Here is a 26,292-nt window from a genome sequence, read left to right as displayed (position 1 = left end):
TGATAAATGTGGACGCAACACCAATGCATCAAAGAGCACTTACAGTGAAATGCTCCTGGGATTTGTAGTTCTCATCGAGGTAGACGCGGGCTCTGCTGTACTCCTTCATGGCATCACTGGACAACAGCTCTCTGAGGGACGAAACACACACACACACACACACACACACACACACACACACACACACACACACACACACAGATATACTTTAGGAAATGTCAATCATATCCAAAAGCAGAGTTTCTTTAAGTTGAAGCAAATTTAATCACTAATCACTATTTCTCCTCATCAAGTCTTACACTATAAGGTATATTCTGTACAAAATCAGATTTAGCTGTGCAGACGTACAGCTGTGATGCCACCAGTGGGGGGAGTAGTCCGTTCAGGTTAAGACAGAGTACTCCTGCATGTGGGTGTTTCCTGATCATAGACTCTGCTCGGCTCTTACCAGTATAATCAAAGCAAATCGGCAAGTGACCACATCCGGAGCGCTATACTTACTTTACAAAACAATCCACGTGTGACATGGACGCCTCATAATTCTTCCCACCCACTTCTTGACAGTGCACTGCCAAGAAGTGAGGCTTATGTGATTGGACTGTCTGCAAGGGAAGGGAGAAAAAACACACGTCAAAAAGGAGGGAAAGGGGCAAGCAGTTCCACAGCACTCCATGTTTCAGTGCGAGTGCATCCATAACAGCTGTAACAACACTGCAGGAGGCCCATTTGCTCATAATAAACAAAGCTTAAGTTGAATTATTCAGTCGAGCACAAAACCTATACGAGCGTGGCGCCCGGGCCTCTACAATTCTTCCTAACTCGGCTCTGTGACATGCTACTGTATTTACACAAGACAAAGTGCCTTGCTAATGCAGGCAGAGGGCACTTAGTGAGCTTGTTCCACAAGCATAACAGCGACCGCTCTTCATCTACCACCGGGGATGTGCCTGCAGCACAGTGTGTATGTACAGCAGGGTGTGACAGATGCTCACACGCCACCACTCCTGACTCGTGCAGACACATCACTCACTGCTGCAGTAACAACTCCACTGCTGCAGGAAGATGTCAGGAATGCTTGTTAGAATGTGGAAAACACTCGCGCGGACACAGAAGGCGTTGTGAAATTAACAGAAACCTGCATGAAGCTTCTGCAACTTAGAAATAGTGCTAAGACTGACTTTCTGCGAGCTATCCCATCCAGAGTCACATGACCTCATGTTGCTTTTCCTTAACATGCCCTCTTATGCTTGGCGAGGTGTTTGTGAGCACCCTGTCAGAGGTGTTCAGAGTGGCTGACCTCTAATGGAAAATCAATACCACAGAGTGATTTAGAGCACTCACAAGCACTCACAGGTCGGGCCTATAGATGGCAGGCAGAGGACATACATCAATGTCACTGGGTACTGGGGGGGCGGAGGAGCTGCAAATGGTCCCCCAGACCCGAACGGAGCCCTGCTACTTCACTAGCACCCCACCCCTGCGTTACATTAAGCTCACTGCAGGTCCAATCAAATAAAAGTAATGTATGGCAATAACACTATGGATTTTCCATCAACCTATGGCTTGTCACTTAGCCCGATGACCCAGGAGCGGGGACCTACAGCAGCTCAAACTTGAAAAGATTAGTGGACCTATCAACTCGCGACGGAAAAGGTCACACTCTCAAGGAGCTTGCAACTAATGTCAGGCTGCAGTGTGACAGGTGGGAAGTGCGTGCATGTGCGCACACACCAACGCGCACGTGCTCGTGTTAATCGACTGCATTCTATTTGTCTTTCCAGGCTGTAAATTCAGGCCTACATCGGCAAACAGACAGTGTGCGTGTGGTAATTTTATTAGCAGAAACACCAATACTATCGAAAAAAAAACAAAAAAAAACGAGTGGCCTGACTTTAAGAGCAAACCTGCGACCAATATCCAATTAAATCCACCACTGTTAACAACAAACGCTGTTGACATTTGAGTCAAGCAGCGACCGAAATATTGACATGCCAAATACTGTACCTATAAAACCTGATTTTATGATCGGCAACAACAGTAGCGGCCTCTCTAAACAACCCTCAGACAGTGACAGCAGCCGGCTGAGCCGCTGGCGGTGACTGACACGACTAACAGAGCGCTGCCATATGGGACCATTTCTCAACCTAACAAGGATGTCAGACACTGATAGGTTTGATATGGAGGTGTGTCCTCTTCTCTCTCTCTCTCTTCCTCTCATCTCTTCATCTTACTGTGACCTGATTGTTGATAACATCTGAATTCAGAGGAGGATCCCATTTGTCTTGCTAAACAGTGCATGCAAGTATCCTAGAGGCGGAGGAGGCCTGTTACAGGATGTGGTGCCCTTCTAAAGTCTATTCAAAGCCGGTATCGTCCAAATGTATCTGTTACTCGGTCATTATGGTTTTCATTGTTTTAGTGTTGATCAGAGAGAAGACTACATCTATTAAAAGGCAAAAAGGCACATAAACCTCAATTGTAACTTTACTTGACATTGAAAAGGCGACATATCTGGAGGAAAAGCACATGCTGAAAAGCTGAAACATCTTGAACATCTAAAGCCCAAGCAGATGGTTCTGTAGTTGAAGTGGCAGCAGACTGCAACGACTCCAAAAGGAGTTGAATTAGCAATTAAAAAAGGAAGCAGTGAAAGAAGCAGAAGTTTCCATTTGAGTGTGAGCAATGAATGAAGTCGACGTGTCAACTACAGCGTAACCACTGAGTGAAGCGTCGGCTGAAGTGAAAGTGCCGAAAGGATTTAAAGTTTCGGGGCAAGCTCTGAAAGAAGTCGACATGTCGGTCAAAACAGAGGTGATTAATGAACCTGGAAGTGTCAGTTAAAATGAAGTGCGTGAAGGAAATCAGTGCCAGGTGAACTGAAGATATCAACCTCAAAGTGTCAGCCACACTGGAAGCACCGAAAGCAGGTGTACAGTAGTAAAGTGTGTGTGAACAGTGAAAGCTTGAAAGAGCTGAAGAGGGTTTCTTTTTATGCTCAAGGTGAAGATCTGAGAACTGAGAGCACTTGAAATGTCAGCAGAGGTGTTTTGTGGTGAATGGAGTAGAAGTTTCAGCTGAAGTGGAAGCACTGAAGGCAGTCCACGAAGGTGCACTGATTCAAAATGGTACACGGACGGCTGTCTGTGGACTTTTAACCCAAACATAATGCATGCTGGGAAATACACTAATAAGCTAACAATGTTTCTAAAGAACTTGATCTGATGAGTGAACGATCAGCTCAGCGTTGTATCAGCAAACGCCTCCACATCTAAAGAACATATTAACAGAACTTTCTATTGAGTCACAGCTGAGGATGAAGAGATATCAAGACAGACATTTTTGCACGGGTGATTCATATTTGGAAGTCCTGACAGCGTGTAATTCAACTGATGATGAAGAATACAAGTTGGTCTTTCAACAGTTTGTTTCGTCCTCACAAACTAGGTCAAAAGCTGCGCTGTGCACTAGATATCATCTACGAGACAGAGAGGGCCTTTGATGAGGACTAATCAGGAGAGCCTGAGTCTTATTTCATGGTTCCTATTTAGGGGAAAAACATCATCACTGGGATCTGAAGAGTTTGTGAGCTGATGCTTTACTGACCACTCAACAGATTCTCTGAACATAATCTGGAAAATATGGGACAATCTGGAGGTCATCAATGAATGAATGAACTTTTCTCAGAAGAGATATTAGTCATTAAATCAAAAGGCTTTAATTCCAATATATCTCTACAGTATGTCAGGCAGGCCTGTGGTTTCAACATCAGCCGTAATATAATCAATTGGGCATTTAAAAGCAGCATCAAAACAATGAACTTTCTGATGACCTTCAACTTTGCAGTTTCCAGATCACAAGACTGGATGTGGGGACCTGACACTATCGCTGACCCGTGACGCTCCAGGGAAGTTTCCAATGCAAATCAGCTGTGGGATTGTTCAATTCAGTGCGGTGCAATGCAAAGCACTGTTTACGCTACCGCAGCAGCACTGCCAGATTCCCATCCAACCCAGGCTACTGCACACATGCGGGGCAGGCAAATGACCCTACTTTGCGTACGTGTAAATGACTGGGATATCCTGAGACAGGGTGAGAGCGCTGACACGGGCTCTGATTCGCCTCGATCTCATCAGAAGGAAATGCGAGGCAAAAACTTCAAACAGAAAAATCTGAATGAGTAAGAGCACAAACCTTCTTTTTGTTTCATTTTCATTTGCATGTATGTGCCAACTGCCAGGTGTTAATGTTTCTTTACACCCTGAAATCCTTACACTCAGAAGTAGAGTCCCATAAATGGCTGAGATCACATTCTTACTTGCAGAAATGCACTGCAGTTCTCTTAAAAGATAGACTTCCTGTGTATTTGCAGACATCTTGGTGCAGTTCAGTTTGTTCTCACCTGCTCAGATAAACTGAACAACAGCATGCAACAAATAGAAGACACACACCAACACACACATATCAAAACATGTAGGAAGAGCACAGGTACAAACAGGAAACCTTTGAAAATGCCTTTCGCTGGAGTCGCGCCTCTATAAAAGCCAGTTTAACAGCTTTTATTGTTTATTTTCCAGGATGTTGGAGTGGAACTACACGGGTGATCAGGTTTGTTGCATAGAAAATGAGACAGCTCTTTCCTCACAAGTCAGCAACAATCAGCTTGTTACTGACAGTCAGTCCGGAATGCATAGAGCCGCAGTGGAGCAGCAATGCACATGGCATTTTTAGGGGTGTTACCACGTGAATTGGCAACATCAGCTTCAAGCCTTCTTGAACAACACTTCCTGAAGACAAGACGTGACTTTACGCTTAAAACGATTCCATCAATTGGGTGTGAGAGCAAAGTTTTCCAGTGTTGGAACAGCCTTTGGATTCTTTCCAAGTCATCTCAAAGCAGAAGTCGTGACATTATACTGTATTAAACATACAATGTGCTTTTCTTCTTCATGTCTGCTGAGGTTTTTTCGGGGAAAAAGTCATCACAGTTGGAAGAGTTCATAACCAAATAGCAGGCGACGGACCAGAAGACACAGTGAGTGCATTGTGTGTGAACAGGGGTCACGATGAGCCGGCGCAGCGTGGCTGATTGCAGTTAACTGTAGCCTTCACTGCTGGTTGTTCCCAGCCGCGTTGAGTTCAGAGTCTGAAGCCTCTTTCCATGACGTCAGCCAGCAGCGGCACAGAGCTAGCATGAGGCTACAGGCCTGCCTGGCTCACACAGGGGCACACCTCTCTCCTTCTCCCTCTCCCTTTATGCTTTTCTTTCCCTCTTTCTCACTGCACACACATGAGCAGGTATAATTGATTCCTCTAAAGTGCACAAGTCTGCACAATGCAAACAGAATTCCTCAACAGCCATAAACAGGACCCACTTCTGCAAACTCAGACACACACACACTCACACACACACACACACACACACACACACACACACACACACACATATGCTCATCACCTCAAAGCTAAACAAAACATACAGGCTGGAATCACCTGGCTATCGTGTTCTAACACGCCAGCGACAGTAATACTTATGAGGAGGAGGAAAGTTAAGTTGACATGACCAAGGGCCACATAGCTGAGCAGATGTTCATTTCTCTGTTTTCTTACTTCTGTAACCAGTTGTACTGTCTTAAATGAGGGGAAATTCTTTTGGCATCATGGGGCCCATTTAATGGATTTAGATTAGCTGGCGTGAAAGCCATTATAAAAACTACTAAAGCTGGAGGTTACAGATGTTACAGATTTGAACATACACACAGATGCAGTGATTTCTAAAAAAAGGTGTTCACAAAGTCGCTCTGAGGTGTTTGACGTGCCCTGTATTGTAGTATTATAGCAAATTTCAGACATCCTGAGCTGTGAACAATCGAACCATCTAAATATTATCTCTTTGGGCTTTAAGTATACATCTTTACATCCTTGCAATGATATTTTAGTATGTGACAAAACACATTTTTGGACACACTTGAGGCTAAACAGAATGACAGTAAGGCTGTGTGTGTGTGTGTGTGTGTGTGTGTGTGTGTGTGTGTGTGTGTGTGTGTGTGTGTGTGTGTGTGTGTGTGTGTGTGTGTGAGAGAGAGTGTGTGTTCAGGGTGAGCCTGGAATATATTCTGTTACAACCAATGGATCGGTGCTTCGTGGGAATAGTAAACAGGATTGTGTGTTCACATACTCCTCTGAACAAACCTCTTTTTCCAGCTTCTGTCCAACCATTGTCACACTGTCTACACAACAGCAGAAGAATCCGCTTCTTCCACAGCGTCAGACACGCAGCAACTCCTCATGTAGCGCTGATGCTACCTGAAGAGGACTACGAGGTTTGCCTGCACTGGTGCACATATCGAGCACATAAAATCTATTTTTCACTTCTCTGCATTGAAGGCCTCCAACCTTTATATTTAGAACACTTGAAACAAAAAATATCTTTGACTTGTGCCCACAGAAATATGTTTCCTCCCCCCCAAAAAACCCAAAAGCGATTGCATTATGGATAAAGTGTAAAAAACAAGCTAATGTAGCATCCCCAAATAGAAAGGTTCAGTGTCGATGTGTCAATGTGAAGCATCCTCTTCAGCCTCACGCTACACCATCAGGTCCCACTCTTTTACAGAGATCATTCTCCAGGACATTTTAATGATGATCAAGGTGGTATGATAGACAGGTACACACACTATTATGTTCCTGAAACCATTCCTCTGAGCCAAACTTGAATCACAAACATTCAACCTTTGCAGGTAACAAGACAGCAAACAAGTCTACTTCAAAACAAGTTAAAAAGAAAACTAGCACAGTTACCAGCCAGCAGTGACTATTGTTTATATTTGAAGGATAATGTAACTTACATTAATTCAGTTTCAGCCACTTATGTTGTGGTGTCATCCGGCCTGCATGTGCTACCATGTGACATGACTTGGGGGTGTGTTCATAGCATTTCCACAACATAACAGAGAATAGCCTCTTCAAAATACTCTCATCCATCAAGTACTGTTTGACGGCTAATATGATCCCGAACAAAACTAAATCCTTTAAGATAGCAATTTTATTCTGAGATAAAGGGAAAAAAAAAACTTGTAGCATCATAGCTTGTTGTAGCTGAACATGTGTGTACCTGGATGCTACCCAGGTAGGATCACCATCCCATTTGGCCTGTCTCACTGTATAGCCGAGACACTGGCACTACATCATCAGGCCATTGAAATTCATGGCTCTAACGCCACTATCACTGACACACAAATCAATACTGGGCTATTTGGCCTGACAGCAGTGTTGAGTAACGCTATAAGAATTGCTCAATTCCGGCCATCCTTCCTGATGAATTTGGAGATAGAGCTAATTTCATTTTGAGTCTCTTCTTTCCTTCTTTCAATGTCAGTGTGTTTCTCCTTGGGTGTCTCTCATTTTCTCTCTTCTTTTTCAGAGTTTCTATCCCACTTTCCTTTTGTGTCATTCAGTCTGTTATTCATCAAGTGCTTCCACTTTTGACTTTGACAGCTTTGTACCAACTTCTGTATGGATGGTTTGATACTGGTGAAGGCACATTGGTGGCCTAAAATTTGATTTCTAACTTTTTGTGTCAGGAAATGCAAACTCTAATAATAATTCAGCTGCTGTGGATATTTTTCCAATTTTCCAAATAAGGTACATTAGTGTAAACAGAGCTCCGAGAAGCCTGTCCCATGGCAGCAGTTTACTGACATTTGAGGGCTGGTGTTGCTGTCATGTGTGCTGTCAACTGTCAAGGGAAAGTTATTGTTGTTGTCTTTCCCTTTTTCAACTAGCACACATTGCACTGGCTTTTTAAGATGTCTTTGCCTTTGTTCAACATGAGGAAGGACCCATCATGCTGTCAAGTTTGTATTACACTCAGAGAGTGGAGGCTAGGAAGCTAACTTAAGCTAACTAGCTTCCCCTCAGAAAGTGGAAGGTAGGAAGCTAATTTAAGCTAACTAGCTTCCAGTGAAAAAGTGGAAGCTAGGAAGCTAGGTGGAAGCTAACATCTGCTGAGTCATCAGAATGTCCCCCACAGCTGTGAGCTGTCTTTCTTTTGTGGGTCCACTTGTGGTGATGGCAAATGTCAAAGCTGTCAAAACCCGCAGGAAGTCCTGTAAGGTCAGCACTCAGCACATTACTCCATGATTTAAATCAGAACGAGGAGTAATTAACATTTTGCCAGTGTATTCTTAATGTGTAACGCCCACCCATTCAAATATTGTGATCAATCAAATTACTTTACTTTGTTCATTTATCAAGGCTAACACACATGAATTAAGTTTCATCTGTAGGACTTTGATTGATAGATCAAAGATGTACTGCCCCTGTGGAGCATGAATGTGGGGGAGGCTATCAAAAGTGCAAATGAAATTAACTTTCTTTTTCCTTCTCGCAGTTCAATTTTAACCAAGTTAGCACACAATCAAAAACAAACACGGACTGAACTCAATCTGCATAAATACGAGATCTAGAAGTGATACTTCAATTAAAAAAAATAATTGTAGAATGTATTTATGTCCTGAATTTTTCCTTTCCACAACCACAACAGAGTTGTGCTGAAAAAAGTTGGTTATCATAGCAAAAGTGTCTGTCTGTCTCTCTCCCTCTCTCTTCTCTGCATCTGTCACTTTCAGACGGCAGTTCGGAGTACTAGCAGCCTCACTTCCCTTACCCCAGTGGAAAGAGTTGTGGTTAGTCAGGGGTTCCTATGCAGATGAAACGGTAAGATACGAAACATGACCGAGCTCAAGTTTGTGCTTTCTGAAAGAACAGCGCGTTTAGAGGGGTGAAAACAAGGTGAGAAAGATCGCAGCGGCTTAACGCAACATTAGTCTGCAAAATTTCTGTTTTCAAAGATTCCCAAGCGGGTTCAGCTGACGATGAAAAGAGCTTTTGATCATAAGCATCATAGGTCAGATCTAGATTTAGCTTTTTGCAAAAAAGACGTGGACACTATATATACATGCCTTCACTTGACTTCATGTACAGTGCTTCAACTGAAAGAGACAATCACGTGGTATAGCCTTAAGGTTTGAGCCTTAAGATCACAGTCCCATGACAACACTGGAAGGTATAGACACACATACCAGGCCTGCTGGGTCAATCGCACATCCACTGCACTACTACTGCAGCAAATTAGGAGGGACGATGTGAAAATAGATTACAATTAAATACACAAATTACAAAAAGCTGTAGTTTAAACATCCCAATGCCATATATTAATTACATTCAGTCATATTTAATACAATTAATAACTTTTCGATTTATTCAGACACTTCTTCAGCACATGTCTGAAGCTGGATACTGTATCACTTACCTGGTAAAACTCTCTCAGCCATGTTTTCTGTAGATTTTCAGGCTGGAAAGAGAAAAAAAAGACAAGATGTTAGTGATGTCATGAGGAGTATTTTGACATCATCACAGATCCAGTGGGTTCAAAGCGTGCATATGGACTTGTTTCAAATGGCAGATGGCTTGTGCTGGAGCACACAATTTGGCATTGAGAAGTAAACAACGCAAACTGAAATCTGGCTACTGTCACGTTGGACTCTCTTGGACAAAACCTGGAGGATTTCTCTTGATCAACAACAAGCACACTGGTGCGTGAGTAAGAGGCGTCAATTCTGAAATACAGCATGCACAACCATGTGTTTGCGTCTGTGCGTTTCCTGACAGGAAGCCGACGTCCTTCAATTAAAGCATCTTTCTCACAGGGTCACGACTCGTGCTCCCCGGTGCATCGACGAGGCTTTCGTCATCTTTCTTTCCCTCACCTTCTCTTGCTCTGCCTGGATCTGTCATTCCCTCCCTCTCTCTCCTCCACTTTAAAAGGCTATTCCCAGACCTGGACTCCATTTGGTTTGTGCAGTGGAAACAGAGACAGGGCCCTGGGCAGTCTACCATTTAAGGAGAGATCTCCCTATGTCGATAACTAGGTCTGATGAACAGCTCTGCGTGTTTGTGTGTGTGTTGGAAAGTTTGTCCTAACAAGACTGGTCTATAATAAGAATACACACGGGATCTGCAGGCTCTGTTGGTACCTGTAACAAAGCCCTAATATATTATAAGTAGGTGCAGTATCCTTTGATGGTGTCAGGGCACAAAGCACACAAAACCTCATCACCATGACAACCCTATCAAAATACATTTCACTCAGTTCACAAAACAACATTACTGCTAACGTTCTCTCTGAAATTTTACTTGGAATTTAAATTTTTATTATAAATACATACCACTACTACAGTCACCTCTTCAGACAACAGAACTACCTTTTTTTCTCTGATTTTCTCTACATCTGTTACAATGAACACTATGAAATGGAGCCAGGATCACTTGATAGTGTGACAAAGTGACAGCAGACTGTAATCTATAAATAAGGGAGGATTTGGTCTTAAGTATCATGATTGGAAGCAGGCTCTCTCCAAGGTTCACAGATCTCTCTAAAGTCAACTGAAGGCGCCTGGCTGTAGTGCTAAGAACTAGTTATAGCATGTGATTCCTGAAAAAAAAAATTAAAAAAAATGCTATTTTTACATTTACATGCACAGATCAATCAAGATGAAAGCACTAATGAGTGAGTTCCAGACGGGCTGGTGGCGCATAGCACGGCCAGCTGTTTCCCCCTGCTTGTAATTTGACATCACAGTAACAGTACATGTTACCATACAGTATTGGATCTGTAGATGCAGTTTAGAAATTATTTAAACTAACTGACAAACTTCTTCACATTTCAGCATTTTTTTTCTTTTATTTGGAACTTCTACACAAATACTGCTCTGTATTTACAATGTACCTTTGCATCATCATATTGTCCAACTTGTCCAGACTGAGAATGTTTGATAGTCTTTTTTAGTCTTTGACAATCAAAAGAGAGCATGAACAAATACAAATAAATGCAAATTAATGAGTAAATCCATTTGACAGCACTGAATGACTGGTAAGCACTGGAGTTCTGGTGGTAGACGATCTAGCGAGAATGCTAACTGCTGTGTGTTCTTGACAAAGGAGGACAAAAGTGCATTTGGGCGGATGGAAGAGAGGCGTGAAGGACTGTGTGTCCCGCACAAGAAACTGCAGGTGGCTGAACTCAAAGCCAACTTCAGGTAAAGCAATTTATTTACTGGTATCACTCCTCCAAGCCACACACAAGTGATGCCATCTTTGTGCCGACTGGTAGCGACCAGATCTCAAGACCTAAGATTAGAATCTTTACATGTGACACACTATATGATTTTATCTGCCGACTGTCAGCACCCACTGACCCAGACTGGAACAGACCCGGTCCAACTTGGCCCGATCAGTCATCACGCCTAAATCATGTTCACTGTCCCTGCCTCAACTCTCAGAAAGAAACCCAACGAGTGTACGTCCCAAAATAAATTATTCCTTTATCATCAAAATATTAACGTACTAAGAGATACATAAATATAGCTAAGAGCCCATGTATGATGCATGCTGCCATTTCCAGAGGCACCTAAATGCCTCAAGACAGAACAAGTGTGTGTGCTTTGTGGGCACGTGTGTGTGTGTGTGTGTGTGTGTGTGTGTGTGTGTGTGTGTGTGTGTGTGTGTGTGTGTGTGTGTGTGTGAGTGAGTGAGTGAGAGAGAGAGAGAGAGAGAGAGAGAGAGTGAGTGTGAGTGTGAGTGTGAGTGTGTGTGTGTGTGTGTGTGTGTGTGTGTGTGTGTGTGTGTGTGTGTGTGTGTGTGTGCATCCCAGCCTCAGCCAGATCAGACAGAGCATAGGTCTATATAAGGACATAAACACTGGACCTTGTCATTAGTCACATGGATGGAGGAAGAGAAAAAGAGAGTGAGACGGAGACAGGCGGAGGAGCAGAAAGGTTCAAACCAGAGCGCTGCCACCTGACCACCCTCTACTACTGCAAAGGCTCACACACACTCAGGAGTTTACATTGACTACATTGATCAGGCGATAGGCACAAGTGGCTGCTCGTTCCTTGTTATGTGCCTCTCGGGGTTTCACTACATCAGCAGTATTTGTGTGTGCACGTCCCAAGTTTAGACAGCGAGGTGTGGGATCCCAGCAATAGTACCATCCAGTAAAATAACAGCCGGTGGCGAATCATGTAGATATTTTTAGCTATTTCCATTGGTCATTTGTCCCAGGACCACCGCTAGCCGAGCTCTCCGCAAATTCAAAGGTGTCGGGTGTATTGCATTTGTATCACGCACTGCGAGGGCACACACAAGTACACAAGTGGACTTTGCCTGAAACAACGCAGCAGACACCAACTTGATGGAAGGGTGACCATGGCAATGAGGCAATAAAACCATACGGTTGACAGTTTTACAAACAACTCTAAAAGTATCTCATCTGGGGAATACGTGTCCTAGATCAACTTGACATGGAGCAGAGAGCGGAAAGAAAACAGCTACAGCAGCACGGACGTGTGGAGAATCGTCCAGAGCTTTCTCGAGCGCTCAGATCTGGGCTGACCCCTCTCTGATGTGATGGTTCTGGGGAACAGATGTTGGCCTTGCCAGGGTGGCTCGCTGGGCCCTGGAGAGAAAGTGGGCTAATAGCAGGAGGGAAGGAAGGACGAACTGAGACTATATCTGTAACCGCGGCACTTTGCCACCCGCCCTTAGCTTATCAGAAGTTAATTTGCACTTAATTAGAAAGTGGGGCTATACTGGCCGAGAGGTAAAAATAAACCCATACCCTCCTGAGCCTCTCTTCCACATACACCTCCTCTTCCTCCGCTGGCTCTTTCACTCGCTTAGTCCTCTCCACCTCCTCTCTCTTCTCTGCCTCTGTTTTCTCAGTCGATGGCCTACTTTTGAGACAGCGTGGGGAACTAAGAGACTCTGCTTGGGTTTTTAGTGGAAATCTATTTAAAATCTCAGCCATTAAACAGGTAGAGAAAAGGTGATCTTTCCATCATTCCATTTGCACAACAGTGGGAAATACTGGACAGAAATGTGACTTTGAGTACGACAGCATGTCTCTTCCTTTTCAGTTTGAACTGGCAATAAAGCTCCACAGCGTTCAGCTGATCGGCTCTTGTTTTCACAGGAAGGACAACATCACAACACTTGTGTTGGCACTGGGCGTAGGTATTACTATCTTGTGACACGATATTTGCCAATTGCAAATGGCAGGTCTTTGAATTTAACAAATACAATGCAAAGCACTATAGCTGGGCATGCTGGGCAAAATGCGGCGTCACACTGAGACAAGAAGAAAAATCTGAAAATCGACATGAATCACCTTGGTCTGAAATTTCAAGGTATCAAAAGCAACATTTTTGAGTACATTGTTTTGTCTCATTATGTGGAAAATGACAACCATGATGTAATTTGTTTTAAGCTTGGAAACACACTTAATATAAAATGACATAATTACAACAAATACTAAAGAAAAAATTTCTAACAGGTTTCAGAATCCTGTTTGTATATTTGCTAATAGTGTATCAGCAGGATTTGTCAGAGTTGAAGTGCAACAGTTACATATTCACATAAACTAATTTTAAAGTTTTGCACAACTGAACATGTAGTAAATGACTTATGGTTAGATGTTTATACAAGAGAGATGAACACGTCAGATGTAGTTCGAATCACATAGAAATACATAAATATCATTTTCAGCATCCTACTGATTTTTAACTATGACGAAAGGATCACATGTAGTGTGAATACATGAAATTCAACACATTCGTAAGAGTAAAATATTGTATAATATCTTTGCACTTGTGAGATGTTACTCCTTGTTGGGATTTGCCCTTTTCTTTTGTAAGAACATCCACAAGCAACACAACATTAAATTCTTGTTTTTAGTTGCACACTATTTCACATGTTTGTGCAAATGCATGATCATTAGGAATTTAATATAAGGTTTGCTTTCATGTCTTTTGGCAGTCACGTGTCTGTTTAAGTGAAGAGATGATAACAGACATTTTGTTCTCGTACTATAATTTTGTGGCCTGTGCTACAAAAATGCCACCCTCTGGAGAATCAGTACTACGTGCAAAAACAGTTACCGTGCAGCCCTGCGGCCACACATGCATCTTAAAGGGTTGGTTTACCCAAATTAGAAAAAAGATGTACAAAACAAAAGTTTCAAGTAACGCAGGCACTTTCAGTTTTACTGCTCCTGCACAATGCGGTATAGTCGTAGACCTTCCTGTAAACCACTTCTATTGGACCTACTTCTATAGAACAAATAGTCCTCACAAGCAAGAACAATAACAAAACGATCTCTATGACTGAACACCTCTAGATGTGTATGTGAGAAACGCTTTTTTCAGTGAACTCACTCAAACCACAAAGTGAGGTTGTGACAGAAAACATCGTCTCTAGAGAACTGTGTAAACTGTCAGTACACTGGAATATATTTTGTAAAAAATATATTCCAGTGTAATGAGTGGTGATGTCTCAATAATGAGAAGTAGGAAGTGATGAATCAAAACTTGAGCACACGTTTTGAGAAGTGAACTCAAGATTATTCTCACAACTGTTATGACAGAACAGTAGCAGACGTGTCATCAGCGTGTAGTCAGCACTCGACATGTGACCAATTCAACGCTGGGTGTAAAATACTGACCAATGCTCTCCTGCTTTAAATGTGGCAGTATGTGTGTGCCTCTGCTGGACTTAACCAGTAAGATTACACTCCACAAGCTGAACAGAGGTCACAACCTTCAGACTGCCACAGAGCCTCAGAGGTTGTGACCTCAGGTCCACGCAGTGTTCTCCCAGTTGCGGCTCCTCAGTGAGCCATTCTGTAGCTAATAGTGGAGTAGCATTCCTCAGCCCATCTTGGTGTTACAGCAGACCGTTTAAACTGAGGCAGGCAGGGAAACTACGTCAAGGCCCGTCCAGTTAAAGACCCCTACAGCGATCTGCTGGGAACACATGGTCACCACATGAGTCCCATCCCTCTCCGCCTACTCCTCATACTCCCAATAATCCTCACGCTGTTTCCTCTTGGCCACAATTTCAACTAAAATATTATTATTTTCTTGAAGTTCCGCTGATCTCTAGGTATGTCCATCCTCTTGGCTGTTATTTTGCTTCATCCTTCTCAACAACTGTGCTATTCTTCCATTCCAGGCAAACATGCCCAGCTCTCACCTTCTCAGACCAGACCGGCATGGGGCGATAGAAAAACAGTCAAAAAAAAACTTAGCCCTGTAGCACGCAACCTCCGTAATTGAAAAGAAGAGCATGGAGATGAGGAATCTTAAAAAAGCAACGGTTGCTTGGTTACACCTGACACTAATACCAGACACACACAGGTCTACCACAGCAGAAAAGCTGCATTTGAGGTACAACTTACACACCGAGATACAATAAAGTAGGCTCTAATGCGGTTGTATCCTTCCATCTCCGTCTCTGACCTTCAAACACGTGGACGTCGTTCTGAAGCAAATCAGACAACTGACTGAATATAGAACAAGATCCTGCGCAGGGTTTGAATGATGTGGGCTGATGAAGAGCATTTCTCAATGGAAGCTGCTGAAGGCTAAAATTCTCTGCCAATATTCAATACTACACAAAACACAGCAACAAGGACGAAAACAGGATTCAGAGTTTTCGTCCATCTGATGAATGCAAGTCCACTCGTCCCTCTCCGTCTAGCCCAGTTTTGGTCTCTACCAACTCCTGAGGGAAAAATCTATATCATATGATGCATTGTTAATATAAAAATACTGATTACAGTAGCTTTAAAGTTGTGGTGTGTGTGGCTCAGAGGTAACCATCCATCCACGCTCTGCCCCTCCAGCTCAGTCTTCCTGTTTGTTCTGAAGCGGTCCATCTCACCTCCTGTCCTCAAAATATCTAAAAGGCCTTGTGACTTAGTCAGAATGCCTTTCAGGGAACTGAACAAAAAATCACCCTTTCAAGCATGTATTCAACAAGTCATGTCCAATTTGAGTTGGCAAACTATGAACTGGGCATAATACAAATGGCTCAGTTCTTACTGTCGTATTTGCCATGCAAAATTAGAGAATCAATCAGCGACAGCTTTAATAGCAGGCAGGCCTGGAGTGTTTCTCCAAACAACCACAGCTTGCTAAAAACATCTTTTCAAAGATGCCTCAATACTGTTCAAAGCTCAACTCAATTACAGCCATTACTTCTTAATAACATGATTTCATTTCCTCTTATCCAAGGCCATCAACCTAACGAATAACAACAAAAAACTGCTTATTCCCAAACAAAAATCAAACCTTGTTTTTTTTCCGGGCTATCATAGCACAGCTCCTTGTGCATGAGCAGCCTCTGTATGTGTGTGTTGACAGATTGTTAGAAAGGAGGTTATTGGCTTTCAGGGGAGCGGGCAGCTGACTAAAAATACCCTGCCAAGATGGAGGCCAATGACTGAGGGAGGGGATCTGAGGAAGGAGAGCAGCTGGAGAATCAGCAGGAGAATCAGTTGATTGGCCGGCCATGTGTCCTTCAACAGGTTGCTGCCGATGTCACTTTCCCTAACAACTCTCTGCCACAGTTGCTCGGTGGAGGCCGGATGCTGCGGAGGTGTGTCCCCTCAGCGTTTCATTTCACTCCACATCAAAGAGGCTCATTATGGAATTAATTAGAGCAAACCCGCTCAGAGGAAACATGAAATTAGACCTAAGCTGACTCCTGAGAGATGTCTTCATCCTTCAAGAGGATAAGGTATGGAGGAGGATTAAGGTGTCAGTGCGCTTCAAACAAAGTGCCAGGGAAATCATCTAATAGTGCTTGAAACCCCAGTTGGCCCACAACTTTTCAACATCCGACTCAGAGGGGCTTGCATCCGGCACTTTTTTACTTTCAGGAACAGGTAATCTCAAAGCTCACCCACTCATGTGGAGGTTAGAGACTTCTCTTTCATGTTTTTTTTTTTCCTCTGCACACCTATTTCCGTCATGTGTGCAAAAGGGTGCAATCCCAAGAATACCCAGAAAATGAGCAAAAGAAAATGTGACTTAGTATGCATTACCATCTACTAGTTCATGCCCCGATAAAATTTCAACTATACCAGCTGCTTTTTATTGAGTGGAAAATGTAATCTATGAATAACCACAACCTGAGTGCTGCAGTACGAACACAGGGTATTTTTTATTTAGCAAGTAACCACGACTAAATAAGGACCATATAATATTTGTTTCAGCTTCTGTATACTTTTGCTGTCACGTTGACCGCTTATTCTCTTTTGCATGCTTTGCTAGCTCTCTAGCACTTATGAGCTCTTCAGAGTGTTTCCCTGCCTTTCACCCAATGCATGATGGGACAGGCTTCAGCCCACCTTGACCTTGAACTGAAAGACGCCTGGAGAAAGAATGAACGATGGAGCTTTTGTCACACAATTATGTGTTGAAAGTAAAATGAATCATTCAATAGTGGCCCAAGGCATCATCATCGTATAAAAAAGCTTCAGAGGATGAGTTCTTCAGAATGTAACATCTGAGAGCGGCAGGCTGAAGGTGGAGCTGCAGGGTCAATGCAGTAGTGCAATGGTGAACAAAGGAAAATAGGAAAAACAGTGTTTGTACTTTGACGCAGTCCTACCCCTTTTACTGTGCATCAGCTCTGTAATCAGCTGGGATTTGTGTAGATTAAGTGTCATCAGAAAACAGGAAATTATGGCACTCAAAGCAACCACAGCTGTGTAGTTTGAAAGCATTTTCCTCACTGCATGAGACTGTAGCACACCCTTTCAACACCATTCAAAAGCTCACACACCTCCCAGAGACAGGGATGCAGTGCTGAGGGTGACGCTGTACACTCAGGCCAACGCTGCAGAGCATCAGCAGTGCAGTACAGACTAAAGCCTTGGTCAAAAATGTCTTCAAAAAGGATTTCATTACGTATTTCTGAAGAAATTCATAGTTTGAAATGCATGTCTAAGCTAGATCAAAATTCAGGACATTTATAATTATCTTGGAAACTGCTTTTCACTGTAAAATCTAGCACTGAATTATTGTGAACGATGCCAGCATTGTGCAATACGTACTAGGCCAAAAGGGAGCCCAGCAACTGACAGAGCTTTGCTACTATCTGAATAGTGTGAGCTCTCCCACTCACACCTCTGCCATGTGTTACTCAACACAGACAGCAAACTCCCTTCAACAATATGATGCACAGAGCTACTGTACTGCACTCAAATACCTCTTTAGTGAGAAGTCATATACATTCAACATATGTGTTCAATGGAACTGAAGACCAAGTTCGATACACATGGGGTCCATGACAAACAGAAAACATAACCTTACCTACTGAACTAGAATCACAGGTTCTTACTTTTTAACAAAAAGGTCTAAGTCTAATTCTATCTCTGTAGGGATCCTTTCCATAACGGTCAGACACTAAGACCAACAATCTGAGGATGTCAGCGGCATAAACAAACACTTTTAGTGGACGTACATTGACAGTGAGCAAACCTGGTATGGGGGCTGCCAGCTACAGCATTCTCGTTCAATTATGGACCAATTTCAAAAATCGTTGTCCCCGTTAGTCACTTGGACTCAGAAACACAGGAAAACAGGATCCATAAATGCAGATAATATTTGTGCAGTATTTTCCCCTTTTTTCTAGAAAACTGAAATCTTCATGCACCAGTTGTTTCTAACAGAAGTTCTGACTGACATGTCTGATTCCTGCGAATAATTTCCAGTGAGAAACATGTTGTCTTCACTGAGAGGCTTAAAGCCGACAGCACAGAAGATCTACACAATGAGCAAGGTGATAGATTAGTGTCTCCAATTCAGTATCTGAGCAAATGTGAAATATGGTCACAACCTCCCCTTCTGTTCCTGAGTTATGGCGCTGTATATATGCCAGAAAAGAGTTTTTACAGACATTAATGTCACTGTGAAGCTGATCTTTGACATTTTTAGAAATAAAATGTCATCATTTCACATTTGTGTCAGCTTTCATCATAATTAGCGTACAGTACGAGTTCTTGAGTTACAGCCAAAATTACATTATTTACTTTTTAATTTAATTTAGTTTTCACAGTGATCTTAAACCCACCAAAATCAAATCAGTTCATCCTTGAATCCAAATGGACGTTTGTACCAAATTTGTGTGTGTGTGTGTGTGTGTGTGTGTGTGTGTGTGTGTGTGTGTGTGTGTGTGTGTGTGTGTGTGTGTGTGTGTGTGTGTGTGTGTGGTAAATGTCAGACAAGTGGGGGTCTGTCAAGCCCCTGAGGATTGTCAAGAAACACTTATGGCTGAAATTGAGAAGTTGTATCAAGCCTTTTATGGCTGTGTCATAAACATCTTTTACTTCTTCAGCCCCAGACAACACTGGCACTAAAGATCACAAGTTTGAAAAAGAAACTAAATTGGAGGTGTGGAGTTAGAAAGTGAGATTACCAGCAGTGAAGTATATGATTAGAGCCCTGTTATCAATCATTTAGGCCCTGTGGACAGTAACTGCTCACAGCTGTATGTAGAAATCATTTCCGCATGTCTCTGTGCCTGTCACCAGTACCAAGTAATTTTAGTCAAGTTCGGTTCTTCCCACATTGATCTTAATAAAACAAGGGAATCTATGAATCACCAAATCTGCCCTGCAGAAGCCCTGCATCAGTGTCCATTAATCACAGCTGTGGGTCACAATCACAGGGAAATACTGTACATCATCACTGAGAGGGGAAAGGGAGTGCCTGGTGTTTGAGATGCCACCCAGACTCACCACACTGTAATCATGAGTCAGTAATCAAGCAAAGATAAACACTATCCATACACTGATCCACACCAAGTCTTCTTCATATGCAGCTCCCTGTGATTAGAGAGCTGAAGGCTGCTGACTGTATCTCTGCTTCTCAACAGGGCAGTCGCCTTCTTTTAGTGAACATGAGCAAGAAACAAATGACAAACTAGTGTTATTCATCTGGCTCCTTATGAAGTACTCAACAGTGTGTCGTGTGGTAGTCAGGGAGGATAACAATGACCAACAACTTCTTAATTCAATATCTGGACGTTGATTTCTTGGATGAATGACTTAATCTTGGGTGGTGTCCTGTGCAGCTTTTGATGGACCTAATAAAAAATAAATAGATAAAAATGTAACTTATGGCGGTAAAACGATTCTTCTCAATCAGTGCAAAGAGGGCTAATTCAAGACTTGCGGGTCCTGCTCTAGAGCCAAGTTAGGCCCGGTGTTTCAAGCTTATCCTCAGAAACAAGGAACTGCATGCCGTATAGAACAGTATAAAACAAGGCCAAATCAATTCTGCTGAGATCATTTATTGCCATACTTTAATTGCTTGATAACTTGGTGTCTACTCTGAGTTCAGGGCAAAGGTTACAGCGGGAGCTTCACATAAACTGCATCGTTCCTTGGCAACTGCAAAACTGTCTTTCACAACAAGAGACATCACCATGGAAATGACAGCACACTGAACGACACTACTGGATTTTTAAAGGCATGGAAATTCATGGAAAAGACATTTTTCACACAAAAGTATAAAATAATCCAACTAGTCTATGTCACTTTAACCAATGTACTGCACAAAACAAAGAGTAAATAGATTTGCTTCTGGCCAAATGTTCCTCTACTTGTAGGGACACACATCCACATCGGCTGGGTCACTGCGAGTGAAAGGCAGTGCAGTGAAGCACTTTCACACCTCCAGCAAAGCAGCTCATTAACAGCGGCAGCCTCAGGCCGCACTGAAAAACTTCCATGTCGGAATGAGTGCAACTTCACTGGAAAAGAAATAAAAACGCTCAACTTTTACAAGCTCCAGACTGTTTCCTGAAGAACCAAACATGTTCCGCACTGGCATCAGTAATTGAAAGATCTAATAAAATGATGTTCAGGCCTGGTCATTGTCACTGTATGTTGAATTTCTTGTAAACAAGTAATAACCTGTAAAGCATCTCAGGCAGAAGGGCATGGAGGCATTGTGTATTAATGGAAAATGAGCAAATGTAAGCTGTGGGTTTCTCCACAAACATTGACTTGTCAGCTGGGCAGCCAATAAGAAAATTACTTTGTCATTGTTTCAAGCTGAAAATTCGTTCTATCTGAGATTTAACAGCCCTGTCAGATGCAGTGCAGAAGGTTAATCCTTGTGTTTACTTTGCTCCCACTGGGGTAATTCAACAGAAGGAGCAGAGCCGGGGCCTATGCTGCACAGTAAGTCACATGATCAAGGAGCCCAACAAAGAATCTATCTGCACAATATTTATGATGCACAAAATAACTTTGTTGCCATCATCTGCTCTTTTCCCAAGAACCTTTGGGGTTTTCCTAAAAAGTGACACGACAAAATATATTTAAATCTTTGGCTGCTTGACTCATTTATGACTCTACAGCGCTCACATTACTTCATCTTTTCTAAGTGAAGAACACAATCCAGTCAGCTCGTTGTTTGGCGGAGATTGGTCAAAGGATCAGTTTAGGGGTTACAGCACAACTTCACATATTTGTAAAATTCTTAAGTCTTGGAGGATCAAACACCAGCAACACATGCAGCATTGAGAACAACTTCATTATGAGGCTGACGTGTTTCAGCCAACGCCTCGGGGTCGCTGGTGTGGCCCTCATCAGCTGACTCTAATGAAGGCCACTGGCCTCATGTGACAAGGAGCAGGGAATCCTCAAAATCCAAAAGGTTACTTAGGTACTGGGGGCACATAAACCACCCATTATCTGATAATGAGGGCTTTTCTGTGAGGGTTAGAAGCTGCAGGAAATGACAGTCTGAGGAAAAGTTCAAATTAAGGACGTGTAGAACTGCAATGACTAGTCATTAAACAACTGAGAGGAAAATCAATCTGCAACAATTTTGATAACTGATTGGACGTATTTTATCAATCAAAACCTCCAACCATTCTCTCGCTGAAGCTTCTGCAATGTCAGGATTTACTGCTGTTCTCTGTTTCATGTCATTGTAAACTGAGTATCTTTGGATTTTGGACCGTTGGACAAACAAAACGAGGCATTTGTTTAAGGTGAGCTAGTTTAATTGAAGTTCTTTCCTGAGCTCAGATATTTTTAACTTGACTAAATGTCTACCTAACCATTTTTTCTGGAGCATTGACTGCATCCCAAGTCATCCTTGGCGGATAGCGTTTGGTCAGATTGACAGGAGGGGACTATGAGATGGCTGAAAGCTCTGGAAAAAGCTAATAGTGGACCTGTAGTTAAGATGTTTTCATTTTTTTTGATCAATCAAAGAACTTCAGAGTCAAAGACTTTCCATTTGCCTCTGGGAAACTGTGACAGGCATTTTGGCATTTTGTAAACGATTCATCAGCTAATCAAGAAAATAATCAGTAGCCGGAGCCCTAAACATTTATTTACATTTATTATCAAGTATAATCAGCTACTAGACTGTTGAGAAGCAAGCAGAGTCCCTGAGTTAACTGTAAAACTTTATGTCAGTAATGACACAAACATCTCCTGCAGCAAGAAGTTTCAGACATCATCAATGCAAGTTTGCAGCTAAAATTTGCACTGACATCTGACAATTACCGCATGTTCCAATAAACATTACAATACAGTATATATTACTGCACAGCTGCTCATCAATAATAACAAAAAGTGCAGGTACTGCCTTAAACAACCAGTGAGGTGCTCAATTCTCGGATGCCATAAGGACATCCTGAGGGGCATGGTCAGACTGGTTCTGCTCACACTTTCAAAAGGAGGATTCAGTCTGCAGAAAGGACATACTTAGAAACATGTATGCATAATTTAGCAACAGAAGAACGGGAGAGAGAATTAGGCTGTCACAGATTCAACATAAAAAGGCTGCTCCAGTTTCACAAGCTTTGAAAAGTCACTCAGATGCCTCACATCTCCCGCGGCATCTGCACAGTAACGTTTGATGAGGATGGGGCTGCTTTTCTCATGTCTGTGTGTGTTTGTGTATAAGTTTACAGGTCTAAAATTGATTCTGGTATCGATTCTGGAGTTTGTGTCTCGGTATCAGGGCCCATTACTTCTATCGATTCAACAAAACCAAGAAAAAAGCCACTTTAGGTTCATCTTGAGTGACCTAAAAAGAGAAATGTCACAACAACAGCAAACCTAAGAAAAGCCTTTACTCTGGTTATATGAATAACTGACAGGTTATTAGTGTACTTGCATAAACCACAATGTCAGAATGTGGCTCTGACAGCAGTTTTTGGGTCTTCTGCACATTGTCAAAGGTTAGCCTAGAGGGATGAAGCCTGCATGTAAATGAGGCAGTAAATATTTAGGCATCCATAAATCAATGTTAACCCTGACAGGTGTGGGCGGTTATTCGGCGGAAAAGGTTTTAACAACTTTCTGTAATTAGGATCTTAATCAAACGATACGCTGAAAGGTAATTTGTCAGGACAAAGAGTAACATGTCTTTGGAGTCAACCCAAAAAACAGTTTAAGTTGTTGAATATAGAAACTCTTAGCAATACAGAGACTCCCTGTTGAGCATAAGTACGTCTAATTTTGATGCACATTTTGATCCTGAATTAGTATCCTAATGGCAGCATGATAGACACAGTGAGCTCTGTCAATGAGTGCGCAGAAAGCCAGAATAATCTCTGGCTTAGTGGAAAAAAAGAAAATATAATCACTCTGCAATCTGTTTCTGTGTGACAACAGCATGTGATTACACCTATAATACAAAGCCCTGTGACCAGTGTCTGTGTGCAGAGCGTGTGATTTGCCAAAGCCATGTACGTGAGCCTTGATCAGCCCTGATCATCATGGTAAATGAAGTCCTTATGAATTACTATCGAGCAAGGAAGCAACAGGAAATGGTTATGAGTAGGAGGAGGTGGAGAGACAACGCACTGCCTGTAGTGCAAGTTGGGTTTCCTTCAGGTGGCGGCACATATTCTACTTCCTGTACAAGAATCACACTATTCTATGACACTGTAACTGTACTATTGCTCTGCTTCTGTCTCTCTTGGGGTCATCAGATCACCTCTACATCATCAGTCTCCCAGATGTTTTCTCTCTCTGTCCATGTTGTCCTCTGCCCCCTTGGTTGGCTCTTTTTTGTTGTTGTTTTTTGTTTTGGTCTTTCCCTCTTGCTGTTGTGTGTTGTTATCTTGCGACGCTCTCCTGCACACAGCATCCTGTTTGCACTGGGGCAGGACAAACATTGTCTCTGTGTGACGCTAAAGACATTTCACAGGCTATCACGTTTTCAGCATGGGCCCGATATCTCTATAATTGGGTTCTTCCTGCTGTGGGAGTGCTTTAGAGAGAGTGAGAATGGAAAGAAAAAAAGAGCGGAGGAAAAAGAGCGAGCAACAGGAGGGGGGCCAAAGAAAGGTCAGTTTCCATTTCCACCAGGACCCCATTAAAATGTCTCAGAGACGCCCCTTTCTGTCATCTTCCATGTACTATGTAGAGCAGAACGATCAACGTGGGGATCCGTGCCACACAGAAAATAGGTTAAATCCATCATAGTTCATCAGGCAAGCCCAAAAGTGGACAAAGCAGACTCTCGCAGACAGAAACAGAAAGAATGTCCAAAATATGTCCAAATGAAGAATATATCTCCCAAGTGGACCTCTCATTTAATGGGTCCCCCCGGCATTGACCTTCAAAGGGTGCCAGAAAACCAGACTTCCAAAATAAACAGTGGAGAGGGTGCTGGATTTCCACAACACGGTGCCCAGGCTCGAACCCAGAGTAGATGAGTCACGCCTCAGAAAGACCACAACAGGCCTCAGCGGTTAAAATTTGGGCTGGACGTAGACACTGGACACACGACAAGCTTGTTAAAGATGGCTGGCCATCTGCTGAAGCAGCTGAAATGTACAAGTGAAGGCCCCAGCTGTGTGTAGAATCTGTATGTGAGGGTTTGGGTGGTGGTATTTAGACAGTTGATGAATAACAGAGTATTTCCCCATCACCTGGCCCTGCAGCTGAACTCTTCCTTCACTTTCACCTCCTCTCACTTCTTGTATTAAATATTCTCTGGGGCTCCTCCCTGGATATTTTAAGAAATTTCCATTTGCTCTCACAAACATCAGAGCACAAAATGATGTAGCTCACCTGCACAATGAGTTCCATCAGTTACCCTTTGTCACAATAATCTGCATTAATCTGAAATCATTTCACAATCCAGTTTCGCAACTTTCTCATGAAGTGACATCACAGAGTAGCCGAGTTGGGAAAGTGACGAGGCCAGCCTACATTTCAGAGGATATTTCAAGTGTGTCATATAGTTGGCAGCGTGAGGAGTTATTAACTTATTTTAGAGTTAGAGAACAAACCCAGAAGCCATGTAGGTCATTTGAAAGACAGAAGGAGAGGGGGCAGTATGAGATATGAAGCCACGGCACTATAACATGAATAAGTGTCCTGCCATGTGAGTAATGCTGAGGAATATAATGTCACTCAGTTGAGCTATTTAAACAGATTTTTCTCTGCACAGTGAAGTCACAAGTACAATTAAGTTGTTTGATCTTTGACACATGGTTTACTGTGAGAGGCTCTAGTGGTGCTTTGAGTTAAAGGCTAACAGCTACATGGTAACATTGGCGATGCTAGCAGAGGCTAGATGCTCCAGAATAGGTCAGGTGGTCACCAAAGTTGGTAGAATTCATCCTCTGAGGACCATAAATGCCTGTACCAAAAGAAGATGCTGTATCATGGAGATGTTGAGATATTTTACTGAATAAGAAAAAAACCTACTGGTCTCCTGGTGGTGTTAAACGGAAAAGTCAGAGAATCACCAAAGTCATTTGGATTTATCCTCTGGGCACAACAAAAGTCTGTACAAAATGTCATGGCTGTCCAATAGTTGTTGAGATATTTCTGTCTGGACCAAAGCAGCAGACAAACCAGCCAACAAAGCCATCTATGGAGCCATGCTGCTGGCATGGCTAAACATCCCTGCTTTCTTTCTATACACATTCTGAACAGTAGGTATCTAATATCCACTCAACACTAAAAATACATGCTGTATGTTCTGTACTCTGATCTATTGTACGTCTGTCTTATTGTAGCCAGCAGCAGCAAAACAAATCAACATAATTTACTCTCATCCGAAGTGTGAGTTAGTATTCACGCATCTAGCCAGACTCTGAGAAATGAGTGTAGTCCACAAGTGGAAACCCAGACACACATAGTGCTGTAGATCATACAGATGAGTGGGGGCCGTGATGAGGGCAGACACCGAAAACAACAATGATCCCCTGAACAAAGGTAAACAATTTGGGTTTGAGCAGACAGCAGAAACTGAATGCTGCACTGCCCGAGATCTATCTCTATAATCAAAATGATTAACTGTTTTCAGGCATTCATTTTCTGCAACAGCGTCCTTGCTGTCTGTTGAACGACATCTCCCTTTAGAGTGCAGTGGGTCGCGGCGAACACCTCATCAGTTT

General features: G+C 42.7%; 1 protein-coding gene across 2 annotated transcripts in view; it reads right to left on the bottom strand.

The window, feature by feature from the left end:
* The window catches only part of LOC139341040 (inositol polyphosphate-5-phosphatase A), a 129,203-nt gene that overhangs the window by 86,742 nt on the left and 16,169 nt on the right, over window positions 1–26,292 (bottom strand). For both annotated transcript variants that reach the window (XM_070977290.1, XM_070977289.1), the window contains exons 2-4: window positions 9,311–9,352; window positions 502–602; window positions 44–131 (exon numbers count right to left, since the gene is read on the bottom strand). In XM_070977290.1, the coding sequence (XP_070833391.1) occupies window positions 44–131; window positions 502–602; window positions 9,311–9,352 (231 nt within the window). The remainder of the gene's footprint in view (window positions 1–43; window positions 132–501; window positions 603–9,310; window positions 9,353–26,292) is intronic.

The sequence above is a fragment of the Chaetodon trifascialis genome, chromosome 13, assembly GCF_039877785.1.
Source record: "Chaetodon trifascialis isolate fChaTrf1 chromosome 13, fChaTrf1.hap1, whole genome shotgun sequence".
Lineage (NCBI taxonomy): Eukaryota > Metazoa > Chordata > Actinopteri > Chaetodontiformes > Chaetodontidae > Chaetodon > Chaetodon trifascialis.
This window is presented reverse-complemented; position numbering and strand designations above follow the sequence as displayed.